At 41.5% G+C, this 25749-nt stretch overlaps 1 protein-coding gene across 4 annotated transcripts in view; it reads right to left on the reverse strand.

Annotated features, from left to right (window-relative positions):
* TNC (tenascin C) overlaps positions 1-25749 on the reverse strand; it is a 222745-nt gene that overhangs the window by 43616 nt on the left and 153380 nt on the right. The window contains exons 11-16 of one of the 4 annotated variants that reach the window (XM_030207147.1): positions 23788-24057; positions 20696-20971; positions 18856-19131; positions 15606-15881; positions 11888-12163; positions 10572-10841 (exon numbers count right to left, since the gene is read on the reverse strand). In XM_030207147.1, coding sequence (XP_030063007.1) covers positions 10572-10841; positions 11888-12163; positions 15606-15881; positions 18856-19131; positions 20696-20971; positions 23788-24057 — 1644 coding nt within the window. Of the gene's footprint in view, positions 1-10571; positions 10848-11887; positions 12164-15605; positions 15882-18855; positions 19132-20695; positions 20972-23787; positions 24058-25749 lie in introns of all 4 variants that reach the window. The other 3 variants (XM_030207146.1, XM_030207149.1, XM_030207150.1) reach the window with 3 other exon arrangements.

Below are 25749 nucleotides of genomic sequence, written 5' to 3' on the forward strand. Positions count from 1 at the left end.
TGCCATAACATGTCTACTGCCTGATTGCCCTCAAGTAAAACAACCTGAAGAGCATTCAAAATAAATAGCCCACACAAGTTAAATCCATTAGCAACCAGGGACAAAACCAGACAAGCCACATTGAAAGGATTGGTGGGCAACTGCCAGTATCTAAGAAAAGCAAAGGAGTAAAATGGCTTGGAAAAAAATAGTTTTTGTAGTGCAGAAAACAAAGAGGTTTGCAGGCCCTAAATCTTCTTCTGGGAGTACCAGCAGAAACAGGAAGGGAGTACAGAAGGGAAAGGAAGAGAGCCTCTACATCCAATTAATGCAAACCTCCTTCAGAGACATATACATGATTTTTGGGGGTCTGTGCTGAAGACTTTAAGGTCAATTTTTGATGTATTATTTTCTCTTTAAATACAAGTAAGAGAGGGAGAGGAGGTCATTCAGAACTGATCTGCAATTTATGATGTCTGGTAAGAATTCTATAAGGGAGTGTCGATTTAGGAGCCAAGAGTGCACCTATTTGGCAGTTATTTTTCTTTGCAGAATACAAGTGCAAGGACCCAAGAACATGACTATGAGAGAGTGTATAGAAGTTGCTAGTCTCTCTTAATAACAGTCCCTGACAGGATCACCTTAAAAGGCAAGAGACCGCAGTGTATAGTTGAAAGGGCATGGTTAAAGCAGGCACAGCTAACCTGCTGAGCCAGGAAGGTGAGGCCTCCAGGAGATCCCAGGAAGGACTACAATGTCTGAAGATGGGCCTGGGGATGAATGGAACTGCCTCTCTATATATGCCTCCACTATATGTGTGTACAGGCTGAGAATAGAAGACTGCCAAGGTAGGAAGACTTTTCCTGAGAGTTTTGAACCTGTATGGCAAAGCTATGGTGTAGGCCTGTGCTTGAGGGGTTGGGCAAGAAAATAACCCTGGAAGGACTTTTCACTGACTCTATGTTGAAGACAACCTGTCTGTGCAGTATCGACTTTACCCAAGGAGGGGAGGTGGTACCATAGATTTGATATACAGTACAGTCTCGGTTATCCGTCCATCACTAATCTGACCATCTGGCATACCCCCCGGTGATATCATTGTATTGCTGTTAAGAAGCGTGTGACTTCTCTTCCTGTTTTCCAGCTTCACATGCTGCAAGAAAGCCATGTTTTTGATCTAAGAACATGCTTCTCTGCAAGGGAACCATGCTTTGCAGCTGATACTCCTTCATGCACCCCTCATCTCCATTAAGAAGCATGTGGCTTCTCGTTCATTGAAGAAGTTTTAAGCTGAGACCTTGCTTTTACAGCATGGCTGTAATTTTTGGTCAGTCAAAAGAGGAAAAAAAGTTGTTTTGTTTATAGAGTTGACATTTTTGGAGAAAGGAAGTGCTAAAGAAACACTAGTGCTAAAGAAACATTAAAGATGATGTGAATTGAGACCTTGCTTTTCGTCCAGGGAGCGATTTTTGATCTGAGATTGAACTTTTGCAGAAAAGTTTAGACCCAACATACCACACTATCAGGCTTATTTTCAAAAGAGAAGGACGCCCATCTTTCAACACAAATCGGAAGATGGGCGTCCTTCTCACAGGGTCGCCCAAATCGGCATAATTGAAAGCCGATTTTGGGCGTCCCCAACTGTTTTCCATCACGGGGATGACTAAAGTTCACAGAAGCATGTCGGAGGTGTAGCGAAAGTGGGACTTGGGCGTGCCTAACACATGGGTATCCTCGACCTATAATAGAAAAAAAAGGGCGTCACTGACAAACATTTGGACAACTTTACCTGGTCCTGTTTTTCTTACGACCAAGGCACAAAAAGGTGCCCGAACATGTGGACAATGGGGAGCCGGTTGATATTGTATATCTGGATTTTCAGAAGGCGTTTGACAAAGTGCCGCACGAAAGACTCCTGAAGAAATTGCAGAGTCATGGAATCGGAGGTAGGGTATTATTATGGATTAAGAACTGGTTGAAAGATAGGAAGCAGAGAGTAGGATTGCGTGGCCAGTATTCTCAGTGGAGGAGGGTAGTTAGTGGGGTCCCGCAGGGGTCTGTGCTGGGTCCGTTGCTTTTTAATGTATTTATAAATGACCTAGAGATGGGAATAACTAGTGAGGTAATTAAATTCGCCGATGACACAAAATTATTCAGGGTCGTCAAGTCGCAGGAGGAATGTGAACGATTACAGGAGGACCTTGCGAGACTGGGAGAATGGGCGTGCAAGTGGCAGATGAAGTTCAATGTTGACAAGTGCAAAGTGATGCATGTGGGTAAGAGGAACCCGAATTATAGCTACGTCTTGCAAGGTTCCGCGTTAGGAGTTACGGATCAAGAAAGGGATCTGGGTGTCGTCGTCGATGATACGCTGAAACCTTCTTCTCAGTGTCCTGCTGCGGCTAGGAAAGCAAATAGAATGTTGGGTGTTATTAGGAAGGGTATGGAGTCCAGGTGTGCGGATGTTATAATGCCGTTGTATCGCTCCATGGTGCGACCGCACCTGGAGTATTGTGTTCAGTACTGGTCTCCGTATCTCAAAAAAGATATAGTAGAATTGGAAAAGGTACAGCGAAGGGCGACGAAAATGATAGTGGGGATGGGACGACTTTCCTATGAAGAGAGGCTGAGAAGGCTAGGGCTTTTCAGCTTGGAGAAGAGACGGCTGAGGGGAGATATGATAGAAGTGTATAAAATAATGAGTGGAATGGATCGGGTGGATGTGAAGCGACTGTTCACGCTATCCAAAAATACTAGGACTAGAGGGCATGAGTTGAAGCTACAGTGTGGTAAATTTAAAACGAATCGGAGAAAATTTTTCTTCACCCAACGTGTAATTAGACTCTGGAATTCGTTGCCGGAGAACGTGGTACGGGCGGTTAGCTTGACGGAGTTTAAAAAGGGGTTAGATAGATTCCTAAAGGACAAGTCCATAGACCGCTATTAAATGGACTTGGAAAAATTCCGCATTTTTAGGTATAACTTGTCTGGAATGTTTTTACGTTTGGGGAGCGTGCCAGGTGCCCTTGACCTGGATTGGCCACTGTCGGTGACAGGATGCTGGGCTAGATGGACCTTTGGTCTTTCCCAGTGTGGCACTACTTATGTACTTATGTACTTATGACCAGATGACCACCGGAGATAATCAGGGATGACCTCCCCTTACTCCCCCAGTGGTCACTAACAGCTTCCCACCCTCAAAAAACAACTTTAAAAATATTTTGTGCCAGCCTCAAATGTCATACTCAGGTCCATCGCAGCAGTATGCAGGTCCTTGGAGCAGTTTTAGTGGGTGCAGTGCACTTCAGGCAGGTGGACCCAGGCCCATCCCCCCTACCTGTTACAATTGTGGTGGTAAATGTGAGCCCTCCAAAACCCACTGTGCCCACATCTAGGTGCCCTCCTTCCCCCTTAAGGGCTATGGTAGTGGTGTACAGTTGTGGGTAGTGGGTTTGGAGGGCTCAGCACACACTAAGGGAGCTATGTACCTGGGATCAATTTCTGAAGTCCACTGTAGTGCCCCCTAGGGTGCCCGGTTGGTGTCCTGGCATGTGAGGGGGACCAGTGCACTATGAATGCTGGCTCCTCCCATGACCAAGGGGCTTGTATTTGGTTGTTTCTGAGATGGGCGTCCTTGGTTTCCATTATCGCCGAAAATCAGAAACGACCAAGTCTAGGGACGACCATCTCTAGGGACGACCTAAATGTCAAGATTTGGGCATCCCCGACCATATTATTGAAACGAAAGATGGATGCCCATCTTGTTTTGATAATACGGGTTTCCCCGCCCCTTTGCTGGGATGTTTTGCGAGGACGTCCTCAGCAAAACTTGGGCATCCCTTTCGATTATGCCCCTCCACGTGACCCGAGAGCCTGCTTGTCCTGCCAGGAAACCACTTTTGATGAGATCTTGCTTCTGCAGCAAGCGAACCATGGTAAGATTCTTGTGCACAATGAGCTTTATGCAGTACAGGACTGTTTGCACACCTATTCCTGTTTGTTCATTTAAATTTACAGCACTTTCTTTATTCTCTCATTCTTAGATCCGGAGAGCTTCCAGTTTCATTTCTGTTGTACTGATTTCTGCTTCAAACTGTTACTGTTTGGAGAAGACAATAGCTGTGAGCTCTTCTCGGTTCACATTGCCTGGTGTAGAAGACAACTTTAGTGAGGCTACATATGCAGTAGATCGATATGTTTTTTTTTGCTTGGTTCTGTACTGTATTTGTGGTCAAATTGCCTGCTGTACAATGTTTTTCATTTTCTTCATTGTTGATTAGTGTTAATAAACAATATTTTTAAAATTAATGATACCCTATGCCTGTTCTTTATGCATAAAGTATGTTTTCCATGCATTTAAGAGGTTTTCATCATTTTCCGTATTATCCAACTTTTCACTTATCTGACAACAAGTTGGTCCCATTTACATCAGAATATCGAGACTATACTGTACTACATTTCTGTGGTACAACCAAAGTGGTTTACATTTATTACAGGCAGGTACTTTTTCTGTCCCCAGTGGGCTCACAGTCTATGTTGTTGTACTTGGGGCAATGGAGGCTGAAGTGACTTGCCCAGGATCACAGGGAGTCACAGCAAGAATCAAACCCAGTCCCCCAGGTTCTCATCCCACTGCAGTAACCATTAGGCAACTCCTCCACTCCATTATTAGGTTTCAGTATATTTTGGTTTAAGAAATAAAGAATTCTTGTTTAAATTCCATATTCAGTTCTGAGAAGACTCAACGCTCAACCCTCGTTCATGCTATCACAATGTCCATATTTTAGGCATAACCGCTTCCACCAAGCATAGAGCTGGTATAAGTCCTTGCACCTAGACTGCAAAAGAATGTACAAAGGGGCCCTTTTATGAAAGGGTTGCAGTGCGGAAACCCGTAACTACTGCCTGCCCAATGCAGCCGCCTGTGGGAGTTCTGGCTTGAGCATTGAAAATTGTCCTCATATACTGGGAAAACTAGTGGTGCTAAGGGCAGGGTTAGGGTAGAAGAATGTGCATGCAATATTCTGTATGCAGGACCTTTAGCTTTGAGACAAATAGGGGGGCAATTCTGTAAGTGGGCACCTCCTTTCAGGTGCCCTGATGCCATATGATGAGAGCCTATTTTATAATGGCATTTGAGCACCCAGATTAAATTATAGAATGCTAGTGTAACTTGATATTGGCATGCCTGAAGGTATCCACAGTTACACCAGTCATAGACCTGCCATAACTATGAGTACCTAAATACATCAAGTGTGCATGTAACTTAGAGTATTCTGTAAGGTGTGTGTGAAAATGTCAGCACCACCCAGGGCGGACGGACAGTGCTCTGGGCCCTCAGATAATGGGCCCCTAACCATCTAACAAAAGTGATTATATTAGATGGAAGCTATGAGAGAGTGGGCCCCTTACTGCTGTGGGCCCTTCCGGATTGCTCTATTGTTCCAATGGTCAGTCTGCCCCTGGCACCACCCATGCCCCTCCCTTGCTCCAACCATGTGAATGCTCCCTTTGTAGTTATGTGTTATTCCACTTACATGTAGCCTCATAGACCAGCCCTTAGGTGATTTGCTGCTGCTTATCCTTGTAGGTGTACAATTACCCATGAAAGTGTGGGCATTTTGTGAATTTACATGGGTAACTATTGTGTAAATATGGGCACCCACTTGTAGCATTGCCCTTCTAATGGGTACAAAGTATCCAAGGACAATTGCTTTTTCCATGGGTAGAATTTTGTTAGAAAGGTTTGCATGTAGAACTGAAAAGCCAATCCATGTGTGTACTTTTCCTGGGGTACTAGATCAATCTCCTGTCTCTAATTTTCTGCAGTGGGTGTAGAGGGCCACCCAGTAAAATCCCTGTAATGATGGCTTCTGCTATTTCACTGTAAGTAACTGCTGTTGAGGGATCCAGCGGTGGAATGGAGAGTATCTCTGCTCTGAGGGTACAAACCTCCGACTAGGTCTTTCTTGGAGAAGGTGGACCTTGATCTGAGTTCCAAAGAGAACAAAGATCTTTACACGAGCTGTGAGAAGTGTGTGTTGGGTGCCTATTCAGAGGTACCAAGCCATGAGGAGAGGAGAGAGTTCAAAGGTGAAACAAAGGAGGAGACATTCAAGCATTTTGAGAAACAGATATAACAAATATTCCTGTGGTGTTATGGTGCCCTGCACCAGTCGAGAAAGAGCTTGAAATCAAGAGGAGAAGTGAGGATGTCCCAGAAACATGTGCAAGCATGATCATAAAGCCCTGTTCTACTTTGAAAGTGCAGTGAAGACTTAACAATTTGCAACTGTTTTACTTGGAAGAAGTTTTCTCAGTAAAGACTTATTTTGGAACACCAAGAATTTGCGAAGAGTGTGCCATTTGTATGCTTTGGACCCTGAAGGAAAATCCTTTCCCCAATCCAAGGATCAATGCCAGGGTTTGCAAGTGCCCAGAGGGTCTTAGCCTTGGCATCTAGTGGTGCTTCCTGCATAGACGTATGCCTTTAATGAACTGATGTAAAATCATTTAAATAATTAAAAGGTCAAGAAAGTACAGTGGAGCATGCACAAGTTAAAAAGGAACATGTATATTCCTGTAGCTCTGCAATTATAGGCATATATTTTTCCTCAGCCTTAGGGGACAAGCCACTGCAATTTTCCATTGCTTATGGAACAGACAGGATGTTCAAAACATATTATAACTCATGAGCAATCCAATTAATTAAAGATAGGCATTTTAAGACTGCATCAGAAATATTAAGAAAAACTGGTAATGTAGGTCTCAGGCTTATGGTCTTTAGAGGTGAAGTTAATAGGAAAAACCTTACCCTGATGATTACTATGGAGCCCAGCCAAGGTGTAAACATAACATGTCTAAACAGAAATCTGAATGTGAAACATTGTAAGAATTTTGCACTTATCTAATCCCAAACCATTAAAGACTTTACTGTTTGTTCAGGCCTTTGAAGTTTAGCTGTGCCTTGTCCTTTTCTGATTGTATATTATATTGTACATTTTCATTGTTATTGATGTTTGATTGTACTAAATTGGATAGGTGGGTTATAAGTATTTAAATAAATAAATATTTCTTGCTTCCAAAGAAGCATAAATAACTCTAAAGCTTACTGCTGTTAGACACCTCTAATCTGTTGAAATGAAATTACAGTGCCATCATTGGTTAGGCAATATTTGGAGGAAGAATGTTAGTTAGGTGTGCGTAAGGTTGGCTTTCATTCTGACCCCTGCTTAACTATTAGGCAGTAGATACAGTATTGACTAGACAAATTATTAGCAAAATTATTGTAAATGTTTGATTTAATTCTTATTTATATTAATATTAATGGAGGAAAAGACCTCAACAGTCTATGTTTGGCAGCAGATCAAAGTAAGTGCCAGCTTATTTAGACTCCGGTATTAACATTGGTCAAAAAATACCATGTTTTATTAATTTTGTTATATTTTTTAGTGATTATAACAAGGCACATCATAAGATATATATATTTTTTAAAGCACTTAGCTTAAATCTCTGCTCAACGGGGCTCTCCATTTCACTCTACTGTTGAGCTTCATCAGGGGACTAAGTGCATTACAGCCTTTCGTTGTGCCTAAATCCTTTCAAAACTGGCATCCACTGATTCTATGTCGCCAACACTAGGGTGTCGGCATCTTAGAATATCAAAAAATTACCAAAATTAATAAAACATGGAAATTTTTGACCAATGATAATACCGGAGTCTAATTAAGAGGCACTTAGAAACTTTGATCTGCTGCCAAGCGTAGACTGTTGAGGTCTTTTCCTCCATTAATATTAATATAAATAAGAATTAAATCAAACATTAACAGCTCACAGTGAAAAGGTATTATTATTTGAAATTTCAGCTTGTTAAGTGGGTCTTAGGCAGGCCAGGAGGTTGCCTAGTGTGGCAGCTTCTGGGTTATAGCAAACAGAAGATACCAACAAAGCAACACAATAAGCCCTGACAGCCAAATAAACACAAAGAACCATCAGTGCATATTCTTACCCATGGGCCAGTGGGTAATTTTCAACTAGCCCATTTACCCTGGGATATACTTTTTGTAAAAAAAAAAAAAAGATAAGAAAACCTCTCATTACATATATACTTACAAAACAAATTGATGTTTGTCTATGCATGAATTAGGTGATGTTGTGATGATTGGTGAGCTTAATTATGAGTGTCTTAGAGTGGGATTTGGGGCACCGTGGGGGAGGAGGCATGCAAGTCTGGAAGTTCACTGAGGGCCTTGGTATTCACTTCCAGTTCCCTAGGGCCACTAAGTGGTCAGGTTTTTTGTATATCTCTAATACAAATGCATGAGTGGCATGCAAATCTCTCTGGTGCTTATTCATTAGGAAGATTGACCCATTGGTAATTCTTAAGGATTAGGTATGAATACCAAGAGCCTAGGGTGACTAATTAACGCACTGGCTTTGGATGCACCCATGTAGGAAAGACAAAATTGAGAGAGAGACAAAGATGATGAGTCATGGAATACATTGACAGTTGATCAGACCAGTCATGAAACACATGGAACCCAATCCTGTTAAAGGATATTTTTTTTACAGGAGGCCGTACTCTTCCCACCCAACCTGTGGAAAGAATCAAGTAATCTGCAGATCGTCCAAAATGATTTGTCATTCTGAAAAAAAAGGAGCATGTGCTTAAAACCAGTCAACATTTCCTGAAATCCTGCACAAAGGTGTATGGAAGGGTAGGGTTTTCCAGCTAGAAGTATCATTTTTTTTGTTGTTGTTTTTAATTGTTAACCTTTTTTTTTTGGGGGGGGGGGGAAATAATAGCTCACTGAAATTCTTAATATCATTTCCATATTTTGCATGGTTTAAATTTGCAAGTGAATTTTTGTTTAGCTTAAATGGAAATTACCTTCTGACATGCATGGTCATACCATTGGTATCTGGGGGTCAATGTTCAAAGGAACTTATCTAGGAAAGAGAGACTTCTACCTTGATAGGCCCCAATGTTTGTGCATAACTGGATTTTCAGCAGCCTTTACCTGGATAGTGCTGCTGAAAATCCAGTCAGACCAACATGGCACTATAGAGTTAGTGCCAGGGTTATCATGGGGTGAAGTCAGGGCAGACATGGAAATTATCTGGACACTGCCAGTATTCAGTGGCAGTACCCAAATAACTAACAAGGGGGTCCTTTTACTAAGATGTGCTAATGGCTTTAGCACGCATTAATGATTAGTGTGCGCTAAGGGTCCTTTTACAAAGGCATGCTAGCGTTTTTAGTGCATGCTAAAAATAAGCACACGGTAAACACTAGAGATGCCCCTATTCCTATGTCCAATAAAGAGGACAAAACTATTGAACATGCAGGGACATATAAACTACAGTAATGATTGTCTCGGCAACTGCTTACTTAAACACAATGCAATAGCAATATCAATCAGCTGATTGGCATTTAAACGCCAGCTTTCCTAAAAAAAAAAAAAAGCAGCAGCCATTTTCTCTTTATGTAAGAAAGCATGCAAGTTGTCTAGAATTTAAGTTGCCGTAATGCAGAGCAGTTGTATATATGTGTACACTTTAGTCGAGTTAACAGTTTACTCGATTACTTTTTGAGCCTATTTTTTTTATTTCAGTGGACCTTTTCCCTGACGAAGTTACAAAACCGGTGGAGGTTCTCGTGGTGTTGGAAACAGCTGTAAGTTAAGTGGTGCTAGTCACATTAAAAAAAATATGTTTATTTCTGGACTGTTTCAAAAAGCCAACAAAAAAGTTAAAATGATGGATCAATGAAGATTTGTGCAACTTTGCTCTTGAATGTTTGGATAGCATCATTGGTGCTATGAACTCTGATGATCCTTATATTAGTAACATGAAAACATATGAAAATATCTTTAAAAATCCATGAAAGCATTTTGAAGTGATATTGATATTGCTATTGCATAAGCAGATATTCCTATGGGCATCTCTAGCGTTTAGTGCGCAGTAAAACCGCTAACGCGTCTTTGTAAAAGACCCCCTAAATGATAAGAAGCCCATTATATCCCTATGCATGCCTTATTATTTAACACATGCTAAATAAAACTGAACCCGGTTAGTTATCCAGGTACCGGCACTGAATATCAGTGATCTCTAATCAGCCCACACTAGGCAATTTTTTAAAAATGGCTTCCTGATGTGAGGTGAATATCAACCTGCTAGTTCCTAAACTAAGAAATACAGTTACTGGTAGTCAATGGGACAAAACTTTCTCTCATGTATCTCCTTTCCTCCCTCCTCTAATACAGAGCAAGTAACAGGGATTAAAGTGTGATGGTAGAGAATAAACTGAAAGTAAAGCCATTTCTCTATGAGATGAGAAAAAATATCAATCATATGTCTTCCTCCATTTTTTTAGGCAGAGTTAAGTTTTCTCACTTAGTGCTTCCTCTGTCTTTGATTTATTTTCTAATACAGTTAGTGACAAATTAGCCTCCTGTACTTTGTACATTGCAAATAAGTTCAGTTGCATGAGTTAGGTGAGGCTCTAAGATTCAGGTGCTGGAAATGTGCAAGAAAGAAACAAAAGCTTATACTTATATTTTACATCATCCTGTCCACTGTAGAAGCAATACCTGTGGTTACTGTTTCTTTTATTGGTTCCGATCGCTGTCCACTCAGAGTTCCATAGAGTACAACATCATACTGTGTCCCATCCTTCAGACCTGTTATGATTTTAGAGCGTTTGTCTCCTGGCACCACAAATGCCAGTGGATCAAACTGTCCTTTGGAATCTCTGACTGAAATGGTAAAGTTGTCAAAGAGACCGTCTGCCACCCAGGACAAACTGAAGCCCTCTGGACCAACAGTGTGAATCAGAAGTTGGTTTACTACCGGTGTACGTGCTGAGACAGGCCATAATGGGAGGAAGGAAAGTAAAGAGTTAATACTTTAAGGCAGGTTCAGCTTGACTTGCTGCAAAAGAATAATATGAAAAGTTGAATAGTTAAGCAGCCTCTCTGAATGGTGACTTTCTTTTCTGTATCATATTGCTGATGGGAAAACAGAAACGCTGGAAAAAGTCCAAAAATCTGAGCATTGTTTTCAATGCAACATGTTAAGAGATAAAAAAATAAAGTTAATCATCTATTCTATTTTTTTAAAATACATTTTAAATGGAAAAATTCATCCATCTAAAACAGAAAGAAAAACCCAATTAAACAGTGCAGAGCATAAAAAGTAACCTTGTCCACTCCGTCCAATGTTCAGTGCACACTGGAGGCAATTCTACAACCGAGTGCCACCATTTAGGCAGACTGAGGACATAGGATATGAGTGCATTTTATAATGGAACCTGATCACTCAGATTCTTCTATAGAATACTAGCATCATCCGGTACTAGCGTACCTAACATTTCCTGGTCTGCCACTACAGAAATCTAGAAGAAAAACCTTTGCAAAACACAAACCAAAAACAGTACAACAGCAAAGGTGACAAAGAGGAGTCCCAAAATCCGTTGTGATGAATAATAATACTTTACTATGTTGAAAGAAAGACTACACGAATTTATGTTTCATCTAAAGAGTCTGATCTCACGACTTCATCGCAAAGGGGTCCTTTTACTAAGGTGCGCTGAAAAATGGCCTGTGGTACTGTAGGTGCATGTTTTGGACGTTCGCAGAATCATTTTTCAGCACGCCTGTAAAAATGCCTTTTTTTACTTTCTCTGAAAATGAACGTGCAGCAAAATGAAAATTGGCGCATGTTCATTTTGGGTGTGAGACCTTAACACCACCCATTTTTAGAAAAGAGCCAAATGCACACAGTCACCTAACTGTATATTAATGACACATTTGATGCCCCTAAGTGGCGTGTACATATAGGCGTCAGTTTAAAGAATTGCCCAGTATATTTATATCTCATATCATCATCTGCACTGTAGAGGAAATACCTGTGGTCACTGTTCCTTTTATTGATTCCAATTGCTGTCCACCCAAAGTTCCATAGAGTTCAACATCATACTGTGTACCATCCTTCAGACCTGTTATGATTTCAGAGCGTTTGTCTCCTGGCACCACAAATGCCAGTGGATCAAACTGTCCATTGGAATCTCTGACTGAAATGGTAAATTTGTCAAAGAGACCATCTGCCACCCAGGACAAATTGAAGCTCTCTTTACCAACAGTGTGAATTAGAAGATTGTTCACTGTCGGTGTTGTTGCTGAAACTGTCCATAATGGAAGGGAGGAAGGAAATGAAAAAGTTAATAGTTTAAGGCAGGATCAGCTTGACTTGCTGCAAAATAATAATATGAAAAGTTGAATAGTGCAAATAGAAGCATTGGAAAATGGCAGTAAAAATCTGTGCATTCCTTTCAGTGCAACATTTTAAAAGAAGAAAATTAAAGTTAGTCATCTTTTCTGTTTTGTCTTTAATGGAGATAATCATCCTTCTAAAACAAAAACAAAAATCCAATTAAACAGTGGTGAGCATAAAAAGTAACTTTGTTCGCTCCGTCTAATCTTCAATGCACAGTGGGGGCAATTATACAACTGAGTGTAACCATTTAGGCAGCCTGAGGTCATAGGATATGAGTGAGTTTTTACTAGCATCACCTGGTGTTGGTGCACCTAACATTTCCTGGCCTGCAGTTACAGAAATTAAGAAATAACAAAGAAGAAAAACCTTTACAAAACACAACCAAAAACAGTAGAACAGCAAAGGTGACAAAGAGGAGTCCAAAATCAATCGTGGTGATGAATAATACTTTATTGTGTTGAAAGAAAGACTCTACATGAATTTGTGTTTCGGCTAAGAAGAGTCTGATCTCATGACTTCAACATAAAGTGAAGTATTGGACTTAAACATACTCATACACTTTCCTGAAGACATGGAAAAATGATGAAAACACTTGAGCTTCTGAATGAAACGCAATCAAAATGATAAAACAATTTCTATAACAGAAGCGCTCAAGCCAGTATCAATGGTGGTTCCAGCAACTGCAGGATTGCGTTATCTGTGAGAAGCTTGAGCACTTCAGTTATAAAAATTGTTTTATCATTTTGATTGCCATTCAGCCAGATGTTCGAGTGCTTTCATCATAGGGATTTCTTCCGTGTCTTCAGGAAGGTGTATGAGTATGTTTCAGTACCATAATTTACTTTGTGATGAAGTTGTGATTGTTCTGTCCTTTGAAATCCTTTCCCTGATTGTAATGTGGCTCTGGGGTGGGTGTGACAATTTTTCTGTCATTCTCACTGCAGAGTCACAAGAGTGATGCATTGTGAGGGATGTAATTATCAGGCAATGTGACTTCACTAGCCTGTCTGTATAGAGCTGTTATATGATTGGTTATGCTGTTGCTAGTTGGCAGGCTCTGTTCCCATTGGGGGGGGGGGGGGGTTCCCCCCTGCTCACTGGGTCAGAATGTGCCCTTTTTTGTTCCCTCTAGTCATACGGTAGGCTCCATTTTGTTAGATAGTACAGAACCCTTTCCTGCATTACCCTCTGTTAAAGTACTTAGTTTTTACCTTGAATATATCTTGCTGAAAAATATATTGTACACCATTCAACCAGCTCTGAGCTCATGTTGTTCTAGTACCACGGAGACTCTTTGCCATTGGGGCAGAACCTCTGATCTACAGCTGACTGTGAGTAAACATTGTGTTATTCAAATAAAGGACTTTCAGAGAGATATAGTCTTCAGGTGTGAACTGGTGTACCGAGGTTAAACGTCAGGATATAAGATTTAGAAGCTATAAGTCTTAGAGGCCTGAACAGTGATATCAGACTCCTGATGAAGGCTCGTTAGTCGAAACACAAATTCTTGTACAGCCTTTCTTTCAACATAATAAAGTATTATTCATTATCACGACTGATTTTGGGACTCTTTTTTGTCTCCTTTGCTGCAGTTGCAGAAGCCGTAAAATTGACATAACTCCGAGTGCATACAATGCAGTCCTAACTATGCCTGATTAGTTATCCAGGTATTAGCATTGAATATCAGCGGTGCTCCAGTAGCTTCTGGACACCACCAAAGACCTGGATATTCACTGTTGGTACCCAGATAAGGGCTGGTACTGATTGAGTGGGTAACCCATACCAGGCAGCATTTTAAAAAGTGTAAGCTGAATGTTGACTGGGTAATTCCTAAACTATGAAATACAACCACTGTGCTCAGTGGGTCAAAACATTCTCCCCTGGGGCCCCCATTCCTCCCTGTTCCTATACAGAACAAATCACATTCCACATATCAATTGATAGGAAATAAATTGTGACGATAGATAACAAACTGGAAGTTATGTCCTGTATAGCAAAAGTTATTTTTTCCCACATTTCTCTGATGCCTAGCTATATGCATATTAAACACCTCTTCAAATATCCTTATCTAATTCCCAATTTTTTTCTTCTCGCTTATCTCCTTTCCATTTCTCTCTCCCTTTCTTGTTTTGTTTCTCTCCTCCTGTCTTTCCATATGTTTCTCTCTGTCTTTTGAATTGTGCTACTCCTCTATGAGATGAGTGTAAGTATCAATCATATCTCTCTCCCCATTTTTTAGGCACAGTTGTTTTCTCACTTAGAACCCCTTTGTCTTTTTTTTGGTTCATTTTCTAATACAGTTAGGACTAGATCCAATATAAGTCATTGTGAGTAACATATGTTAAATTGTAGCCACGGCCAATTTACACACATTACTCAATTGAGTAATGAGCCAATCAGTGATGATAATTGACGATAAAAATCAATTATCATCACTAATTGGCAATAATTAGAATATATGCACGCATCTTGTTAGGCGTATTCTAAAAAGAGACTTGTGCAAATTCCAATGTATGTAGTTGAAAAAGGGGTGCGGCCATGGTAGAGGTGTGGGAGTATCAGGGGTGTTACTCAAATTTACGCGCATTGTTATAGAAGTCAGGTGAATGCACCTACATTTAGGCACAGATATTTGCATCAGGTTGTCAGTGGCATAACTGGCTATGCCTACTACATGTAGGCGTGTTCCCCGGTCCTATGTGCTATTCTATACACCGCACCTATCTTTAGGCGCATTATATAGAATAACATTACACATGTTAGTGAGACGCATCTAGATTTTAGATGCCATTTACAGAATCTGGCCCTTGGTGACTAATTAGCCTCCTGTTCTGTGCGCAGTGCATTTAGCTGCATGAATTTGTTAAGGCTCCAAGGTACATTACAGTTACTGTACAAGAGAGAAACAATGACTTATCGGGCAATTCTATAAAATGACACCCTCAGTTTAAATGCCCCAATGTCCTGCACTTAGCGTCAATACTATAATTAGATCTTGGCACCAAGATTCTGGTTATAGAATACTGGTGTAAGTCGGCATTGGTGTGCCCATATTTAAGTGTGCCCATGGCAAGTGGTATGAGTAATTTCTAGTGTTCTATAAACTACATACATAACTGGGACACATGCCCATGGCCCGGTTGTGCTCACCCATGTGTACACTTCCCCTTGCAGTTAAGTACTATGATACTTAGGCCATACTTTATAGAATAGAGCCTAATGCACACAGTCACCTGTCTATTAATGACACATTTGATTCTCCTAAGTGACGTGTACATATAGGCCTCAGTTTAAAGAATTGCCCAGTATATTTATATCTCATATCATCATCTGCACTGTAGAGGAAATACCTGTGGTCACTGTTCCTTTTATTGATTCCAATTGCTGTCCACCCAAAGTTCCATAGAGTTCAACATCATACTGTGTCCCATCCTTCAGACCTGTTATGATTTTAGAGCGTTTGTCTCCTGGCACCACAAATGCCAGTGGATCAAACTGTCCATTGGAATCTCTGATTGAAATGGTAAATTTGTCAAAGAGACCATCTGCCACCCAGGACAAATTGAAGCTCTCTTTACCAACAGTGTGAATTAGAAGATTGTTCACTGTCGGTGTTGTTGCTGAAACTGTCCATAATGGGAGGGAGGAAGGAAGGAAGGAAGGAAGGGAAAGAGTTAATAGCTTAAGGCAGGATCAGCTTGACTTGCTGCAAAATAATAATATGAAAAGTTGAATAGTGCAAATAGAAGCATTGGAAAATGGCAGTAAAAATCTGTGCATTCCTTTCAATGCAACATTTTAAAAGAAGAAAATTAAAGTTAGTCATCTTTTCTGTTTTGTCTTTAATGGAGATAATCATCCTTCTAAAACAAAAACAAAAATCCAATTAAACAGTGGTGAGCATAAAAAGTAACTTTGTCCGCTCCGTCTAATCTTCAATGCACAGTGGGGGCAATTATACAACTGAGTGTAACCATTTAGGCAGCCTGAGGGCATAGGATATGAGTTTTTACTAGCATCACCTGGTGTTGGTGCACCTAACATTTCCTGGCCTGCAGTTACAGAAATCAAGAAATAACAAAGAAGAAAAACCTTTACAAAACACAACCAAAAACAGTAGAACAGCAAAGGTGACAAAGAGGAGTCCAAAATCAATCGTGGTGATGAATAATACTTTATTGTGTTGAAAGAAAGACTCTACATGAATTTGTGTTTCGGCTAAGAAGAGTCTGATCTCATGACTTCAACACAAAGTGAAGTATTGGACTTAAACATACTCATACACTTTCCTGAAGACATGGAAAAATGATGAAAACACTTGAGCTTCTGAATGAAATGCAATCAAAATGATAAAACAATTTCTATAACAGAAGCGCTCAAGCCAGTATCAATGGTGGTTCCAGCAACTGCAGGATTGCGTTATCTGTGAGAAGCTTGAGCACTTCAGTTATAAAAATTGTTTTATCATTTTGATTGCCATTCAGCCAGAAGTTCGAGTGCTTTCATCATAGGGATTTCTTCCGTGTCTTCAGGAAGGTGTATGAGTATGCAGTGGTATAGCAAGGGTGGAGCGGTGGGGGCGGTCAGCTCCGGGTGTCAACGAGTGTGGGGGTTGCTCTGCTAGCAAGTCACTACCAGCTCCATCCACCCAACAGCTGTGTGGTGCGGCACCTCATGTCTGCGCTGCTGTAAGAGAAGAAAATCGCCTCGTAGGCCCTTCCCTCATTCTGTCCCACCCTCGAGGAAATAGGATGTTACATCAGAGGGCGGGACACAGTGAGGGAAGGGCCGACAAGGCGATTTTCTTCTTTTACAGTAGCGTAGAGTTGCGTGAGTCACCAGGTGGACAGAGCTGGTAGACAGGTGGGGACTGGGTCGGGGGGGGGGGGCCATGTTGCCATGTCACACCGGGGGGGGGGGTGTGCCATGTTGCCCTGCAGCCGGGGGGGGGGGGGGTGCACTCGGCAGCAATCCGCCCCGGGTGGCAGTGAACTACAGAACGCCACTGTGAGTATGTTTCAGTACCATAATTTACTTTGTGATGAAGTTGTGATTGTTTTGTCCTTTGAAAGCCTTTCCCTGATTGTAATGTGGCTCTGGGATGGGTGTGACAATTTTTCTGTCATTCTCACTGTAGAGTCACAAGAGCGATGCATTGTGGGAGATGTAATTATCAGGCAATGTGACTTCACTAGCCTGTCTGTATAGAACTGTTATATGATTGGTTATGCTGTTGCTAGTTGGCAGGCTCTGTTCCCATTGGTGTATTTCCCCCATGCTCACTGGGTCAGAATGTGCCCTTTTTTGTTCCCTCTAGTCATACGGTAGGCTCCATTTTGTTAGATAGTACAGAACCCTTTCCTGCATTACCCTCTGTTAAAGTACTTAGTTTTTACCTTGAATATATCTTGCTGAAAAATATATTGTACACCATTCAACCAGCTCTGAGCTAATGTTGTTCTTAGTACCACGGAGACTCTTTGCCATTGGGGCAGAACCTCTGATCTACAGCTGACTGTGAGTAAACATTGTGTTATTCAAATAAAGGACTTTCAGACAGATAGAATCTTCAGGTGTGAACTGGTGTACCGAGGTTATACGTCAGGATATAAGACTTAGAAGCTACAAGTCTTAGAGGCCTGAACAGTGATATCAGACTCCTGATGAAGGCTCGTTAGTCAAAACACGAATTCGTGTAGAGCCTTTCTTTCAATATAATAAAGTATTATTCATTACCACGACTGATTTTGGGACTCTTTTTTGTCTCCTTTACTTTATGTAGTTGAAAAAGGGGTGCGGCCATGGTAGAAGTGTGGGAGTGTCGAGGGTGTTACTCGAATTTGCGTGTATTGTTATAGAAGTCAGGTGAATGCACCTACATTTAGAAGCAGGTATTTACACTAGGTTTTTAATGGCATAAATGGCTGTACCTACTACATGTAGGCGTGTTCCCCGGTCCTATGTGCTATTCTATACACCGCACCTAACTTTAGGCGCATTATATAGAATAGCATTATGCACGTTAGTCAGACGCATCTAGATTTTAGATGACATTTACAGTATCTAACCATTGGTGACTAATTAGCCTCCTGTTCTGTGTGCAGTGCATTTAGCTGCATGAATTTGGTAAGACTAAAAGGTACATTACAGTTACTGTACAAGAGAGAAACAATGGCTTATCGGGCAATTCTATAAAATGACACCCTCAGTTTAAATGCCCCAATGTCCTGCACTTAGCGTCAATACTATAATTAGATCTTGGCACCAAGATTCTGGTTATAGAAAACTGGTGTAAGTCGGCATTGGTGTGCCCATGGCAAGTGGTATGACTAATTTCTAGTATTCTATAAACTACATACATAACTGGGACACATGCCCATTGCCTGATTGTGCTCCCCATGTGTACACTTCCCCTTGCAGTTAAGTACTATGATACTTAGGCCATACTTTATAGAATAGAGCCTAATGCACACAGTCACCTAACTGTCTATTAATGACACATTTGATGCCCCTAAGTGGCGTGTACATATAGGTGTCAGTTTAAAGAATTGCCCAGTATATTTATATCTCATATCATCATCTGCACTGTAGAGGAAATACCTGTGGTCACTGTTCCTTTTATTGATTCCAATTGCTGTCCACCCAAAGTTCCATAGAGTTCAACATCATACTGTGTCCCATCCTTCAGACCTGTTATGATTTTAGAGCGTTTGTCTCCTGGCACCACAAATGCCAGTGGATCAAACTGTCCATTGGAATCTCTGACTGAAATGGTAAATTTGTCAAAGAGACCATCTGCCACCCAGGACAAATTGAAGCTCTCTGGACCAACAGTGTGAATTAGAAGATTGTTCACTGTCGGTGTTGTTGCTGAAACTGTCCATAATGGGAGGGAGGAAGGAAATGAAAGAGTTAATAGTTTAAGGCAGGATCAGCTTGACTTGCTGCAAAATAATAATATGAAAAGTTGAATAGTGCAAATAGAAGCATTGGAAAATGACAGTAAAAATCTGTGCATTCCTTTCAATGCAACATTTTAAAAGAAGAAAATTAAAGTTAGTTATATTTTCTGTTTTGTCTTTAATGGAGATAATCATCCTTCTAAAACAAAAACAAAAATCCAATTAAACAGTGGTGAGCATAAAAAGTAACTTTGTCCGCTCCGTCTAATCTTCAGTGCACAGTGGGGGCAATTATACAACTGACTGTAACCATTTATAGAATACTGGTGTAAGTCGGCATTGGTGTGCCCATGGCAAGTGGTATGACTAATTTCTAGTATTCTCTAAACTACATACATAACTGGGACACATGCCCATGGCCCGGTTGTGCTCACCCATGTGTACACTTCCCCTTGCAGTTAAGTACTATGATACTTAGGCCATACTTTATAGAATAGAGCCTAATGCACACAGAGGGGCATAATCGAATGGGGGCGCCAATCTCTAAGCACGGCCCCATAAAGGGGCGTCCCCGACTGTATTATCGAAACAAGATGGGTGTCCATCTTTTGTTTTGATAAGACAGTCGGGGATGCCCAAATCTTGCCATTTAGGTCGACCTTAGAGATGGCCACCCTTAGAAATGGCTGACCTCAGTTTTTGCCGATAATGGAATCCAAAGACATCCATCTGAAAAACGGCCAAATCCAAGCCCTTTGGTTGTGGGAGGAGCCTGACATGCCAGGACACCAACCGGGCACCCTAGGGGGGCCCTGCAGTGGACTTCACAAATTGCTCCCAGGTGCATAGCTCCCTTACCTTGGGTGCTGAGCCCCCAACCCCCCCCCCCCAAGTTCACCTGCCTGAAGTACACTGCACCCACTACAACTGCTCCAGGGACCTGTATACTGCTGCGATGGACCTGAGTATGGCATTTGAGGCTGGCATAGAGGCTGCCAAATAGCATTTTTAACCTTTTTTTATGGTGGGAGGGGGTTAGTGACCACTGGGGGAGTAAGGGGAGGTCATCCCTGATTCCCTCTGGTGGTCATCTGCTCAGTTCGGGCATCTTTTCATGGCTTGGTCATGAAAACAAATTGGACCAAGTAAAGTTGGCCAAGTGCTCGTCAGGGACACCCTTCTTTTTTCGATTATCGGCCGAGGACGCCCATCTACTAATCACGCCCCAGTCCTGCCTTCACTACCCTGCCAACACACCCCTGTGAACTTTGGTCGTCCCCACGATGGAAAGCAGGCGAAGGTGTCAAAAAATCGGCTTTCGATTATGCCAATTTGGCCGCCCTTGAGAGAAGGACGCCCAACTCCAGATTTGTGTCGGAAGATGGACGCCCTTCTCCTTCGAAAATGAGCTGGACAGTCACCTGTCTATTAATGACACATTTGATGCCCCTAAGTGGCGTGTACATATAGGTGTCAGTTTAAAGAATTGCCCAGTATATTTATATCTCATATCATCATCTGCACTGTAGAGGAAATACCTGTGGTCATTGTTCCTTTTATTGATTCCAATTGCTGTCCACCCAAAGTTCCATAGAGTTCAACATCATACTGTGTCCCATCCTTCAGACCTGTTATGATTTTAGAGCGTTTGTCTCCTGGCACCACAAATGCCAGTGGATCAAACTGTCCATTGGAATCTCTGACTGAAATGGTAAATTTGTCAAAGAGACCATCTGCCACCCAGGACAAATTGAAGCCTTCTGGACCAACAGTGTGAATCAGAAGATTGTTCACTGTCGGTGTTGTTGCTGAAACTGTTCATAACGGAAGGGAGGAAGGAAGGAAGGGAAAGAGTTAATAGCTTAAGGCAGGATCAGCTTGACTTGCTGCAAAATAATAATATAAAAAGTTGAATAGTGCAAATAGAAGCATTGGAAAATGGCAGTAAAAATCTGTGCATTCTTTTCAATGCAACATTTTACAAGAAGAAAATTAAAGTTAGTCATCTTTTCTGTTTTCTCTTTAACGTAGATAATCATCCTTCTAAAACAGAAACAAAAACCTAATTATATAAAAGTGAGCATCAAAAGTATCCTTCACCATTCCCCCTAATCTTTAATGCTGGTGCACACTAGGGGCAATTCTACATCTGGTGCCTTCAATTAGGCACTCTGAGGACACGGAGCGTATGTGCTTTCTCCAATGGTGCCTGGTCATCAACATTCTGCTATACAATTCTAGTATCACCTAATATTTCTGCATCTGCACTTATGCAAGCCATAAACCTGGCATAACTTCAGCTATGTATAATGCAGTCCTAACCTTGTCTGGTTAATTAACCAGGTACCAGCAGTGAACATGAGTGGTATTTGGATAACTTCTGGGCACTGCTGAAGACCTGAATATTTATTGCTGATACCCAGATAAGAGTTGGTACTGATGAAGGGTCTAATTCAGGCCGCATCAGGAAGCATTTAAAATAAACGCTGCCCTTTGTGAATTGAATATCATCCTGACTAACTTCTAATCTAGGAAATGGTGCAGCTGGCGCTCAGTAGGTTAAAACTTTTTCCCCTGTGCCCCCATTCCTCCCTCCTTTTATTTAAAGTAGGTCACTTTCCACATGATTGTTGCTGTTGTCTAGGTCTTGCAGCGCCTAAGTAAGTGGAACCAAAGTTTTAGCCTTCATAATGTGACTTTCTTTGGGGTATGCTGAAGAAATGATGCACAGCATGATGGCAGAAATGTCGGTTCCACTCACTCAGATGCTGCAAGACCCAGACAACTGCAACAAGCATGACCCCAGCCAGGGAAGCCTAAGAGAACACATTCCACATATCTAATCATAGGGAATTATGAGTGATAATAGATAAACTGGAAACAATGTCCTGTACATCAAAAGTTAATCTGTTCTCACTTTCTCTGATGCATAACTACATGCATGTTAATATCTATTCATATATTCTCACTGTTGTAATCCCCTATTTTTTTCTTCTCATGTATCTCCTTTCCATTTCCCTCTTCCTTTCTTGGGTTGTCTTTCCCTTGGTCCCCTGCATAGGTTTTTCTCTGTGTCTTGTGAACTGTGGGCCCCTTTTACCAAGCTGTGGCAATAGGGGGCCGGTGCTGGCGTCGGCATGTGTTTTACCATATCGGAGGGGAGCCCTTACTGCCACCCATTGAGGTGGCGGTAAGGGCTCCCGCATTAACTCGGTGGTAACCAGGCAGAGCACAATACTGCCCGATTACTGCCAGATACACTCCGGCACTACAAAAATAAATAAACTTTTGTAGCACCAGAAATGACGACGCGCTAGGGGTGGGAAGTACCGCTGGGCTGCTGCGGTAGCCCGGTGGTACTTCCTGTATAGTGAGTGGTAAGCTTGCATTGGGCTTACTGCCGCTTAGTAAAAGGAGCCCTGTGTTACTTTTCTATAAAATAGAAAAAGCATCACTCATATCTCCCCCTCCATTTTATAGGCACAGTTAAGTTTTCTCACTCAGTGGTTCCTCTATGTTTAGTTCATTTTCTAATACAATTATGGCTAGGTTCTATATATGGCGCCAAAAAAATAAGCACTAAGTGGAATTCAATAAATGGTGCTCTGAGTTGGGTGCCATTTGTGGAATAGCGTTTGGCAACAGGATCCGTGCAAAATTTTGGGCATAAGGATTTACACCAACTGAAACCTGATATAAATATTTGTGCTTAAATAAGGCACGGATCAGCCTCAGGGCCGCCAAGAGACTGAGCCGGGCCCAGGGCAGGGAGACCGCTACCGGGCCTGGGACAGAATCAGCATTGCCATCGCCACCGCCACAGCCCCCCAAAATCGTCATTACCATTGCTGCCCCTCCCTCCTGCCCGCCCACCCGCCCACCCGCCTGAAGTACCTTGGCTGGCCCCGCCAACTGCAGGCAGCGTGGTTCCTTCCTCTGCCCAGTATTTGTTGCCCCTGCAGTTGCTTTCCTCAGGTCATGCATGCTCAGTCTCAAAACTGAGCATGCACGGCCTAAGGGCCCAGCAGCTGCTAGACAGGCAATGCAAGGGGGGAGCCCAGTGCCGGGGTTCTCTCTCTCCTGCTCCTGTTGAGAAACAATCACCCGGGTCCTGTCAGGAGCAGGAGAGAGAGAGAGAGAGAGAGAGACCCCTTTGCCGTGACCCCCTGGAAGCTCGGGCACAGGGAATTTTGCCCCCACTGCCCCCCCTCTTGGCAGCTATGATCAGCCTTCTTTTATAACACTGAGTGGAAATTCCAGGAATGCCCCCTGATGCGCCAATGCCCCTCCAATAGTCATGCACACTTTTCAAACCCATGCTTAAATTCCAATTATTGCTAATTAGTGCCAATAATTGATTGTCAGCATTCAATTATCAGCACTAATTGAATCATTAAGCAATTAATTTGTGCACATAAATTAAGCATATGTCCAAATTTACGCATTCGATTTTTAGCACCATATATAGAATTAAGGGGTTAGTGACAAATTAGACTTCTGTACTTTGTACATTGCAGGTAAGATTAGTTGCATGCATTAAGTGAAGTTTTGAGGTTTAGGTGCTGGAAATGTGCATGAAAGAAACAAAAACTTATATCTCACATCATATTCTCCACTGTAGAAGCAATACCTGTGGTTACTGTTCCTTTTGCTGGGTCCGATCGCTTTCTACCCAAATTTCCATAGAGTTCAACATCATACTGTGTCCCATCCTTCAGACCTGTTATGATTTTAGAGCGTTTGTCTCCTGGCACCTCAAATGCTAGAGGATCAAACTGTTCATTGGAATCGCTGACTAAAATGGTAAAATTGTCAAAGAGACCATCTGCCACCCAGGACAAATTGAAGCCCTCTGGACCAACAGTGTGAATCAGAAGTTGGTTCACTACCAGTGCTTTTGCTGAAACAGGCCATAATGAGAGGAAGGAAAAGAAAGAGTTATTAGTTTAAGGCAGGATCAGCTGGACTTGCTGAAAAGAAAAAAGAAAAAAGTTGAATAGCTAAGCGGCTTCATTGAATAGTGACTTTCTGTATCATATTGCTGATGGGAAAACAGAAGCATTGGAAAATGCCTGTAAAAAACAGTGCAATGTTTTAAAAGAAGAAAAATAAAATTAGTCATTTTTTTCTGTTTTCTCTTTAATGCAGATAAACATCAAAACAGAAACAAAAAGCCAATTAAACATCGATGAGCATGAAAAGTATCTTTGACCATTCTCTCTCTTCAGTACTAGCACACACTGGGGGCAATTCTGCAACTGTATATAAATAAATATAAGCACCTATGTTATAGAAATATGAACCAATATTATCCATAAATAAAGGAAAAAGCAAAAAAAAAAAAAGGAGAATATTCCCAACAAAAGTATACAAGTCTCAGGGAATTGAGAAAGGGAGGACCAATTAAATTCCAACAAACTACAGAGGTGAATAAACATACATAAAGTAGTATTTATTAACAGACCAAAAAACAATGATGATGTAAATGTTCTAAAACAATAAAATACAAAAACAGATTGACTGATTCAATTACGTACAGAAAAAAGTTTACAATACACGTGAAAATGTTGCCATACTCAAGACAGATCTGTGTTTCAGTGATCAACGCCTGCCTCAGGGATCACAAGATCCAATACTGTGTCTGACTTGTATATAGGCAAATATTGTCAATGAATCAGCATGTGTTGAAGAAAAAGACGGAACAATTTGCAAGTGTTTCAAGGGTTAACAAATAGTCAAGTTGTGCGCTTGCAAATTGTTCCGCCTTTTTGCTTAACACATGCCAATTCATTAACAATATTTGCCTATACACAAGTCAGACACAGTATTGGATCTTGTGACTCCTGTTGCAGGCGTTGATCACTGAAACACAGATCAGTGTTGAGTCTGGCAACATTTTCATGTGTAATGCAAACTTTTTTTCTGTATGTAATTGAATCAGACAATCTGCTTTTGTATTTTATTGGTTTTAGAACATTTTTATCATTGTTGTGTTTTGCTACTTTATGTATGTTTAGTCACCTCTGTAGTTTGTTGGAATTTAATTGGTCCTCTCCAACTCCTTTCCCTGAGATCCATACACATTTTGAAAATATCCATATAAGCAGTAATGGAGAATGGCATTGGGGCAAACATATTGTGGCTTGTCAAGGTGGAAGGAGAAGTTGTTGGTGCTGGAAGGGTGTTTGATAGAGGCCAACCACACTGTGCAGATTGTAGGCAGGTGCATGAATGCAAATGACTGGAACCCAATTTTACATAGAGATTCTGAGCATGGCACCAGAGGCTGTTGCCCCACCTGCCACTCTCCCCAAGACAATCCTTATGGCAGACACATTGGGATACAAACTGCTGGATTCTATATATCGCGCCTAGTGTTTTGCGCCTAAATCTAAGCATATTCCATAATAATGCACATAACTTAATTGGCATAAAGAGCCAATCAGCGTTGTTAACAACACTTAACAAGCAATAAGGAGCACTAATTGGCAATAATTATAATTTATGTGACCTGTCGTTTCTTTCTTTACAACATCCGTAAAATCCGCCCCTTTCTTTCCAAGCTCTCTACCAAAACTCTCATACACACCCT

This window comes from Microcaecilia unicolor, chromosome 6 (genome assembly GCF_901765095.1).
Source record: "Microcaecilia unicolor chromosome 6, aMicUni1.1, whole genome shotgun sequence".
Classification (NCBI taxonomy): Eukaryota; Metazoa; Chordata; class Amphibia; order Gymnophiona; family Siphonopidae; genus Microcaecilia; species Microcaecilia unicolor.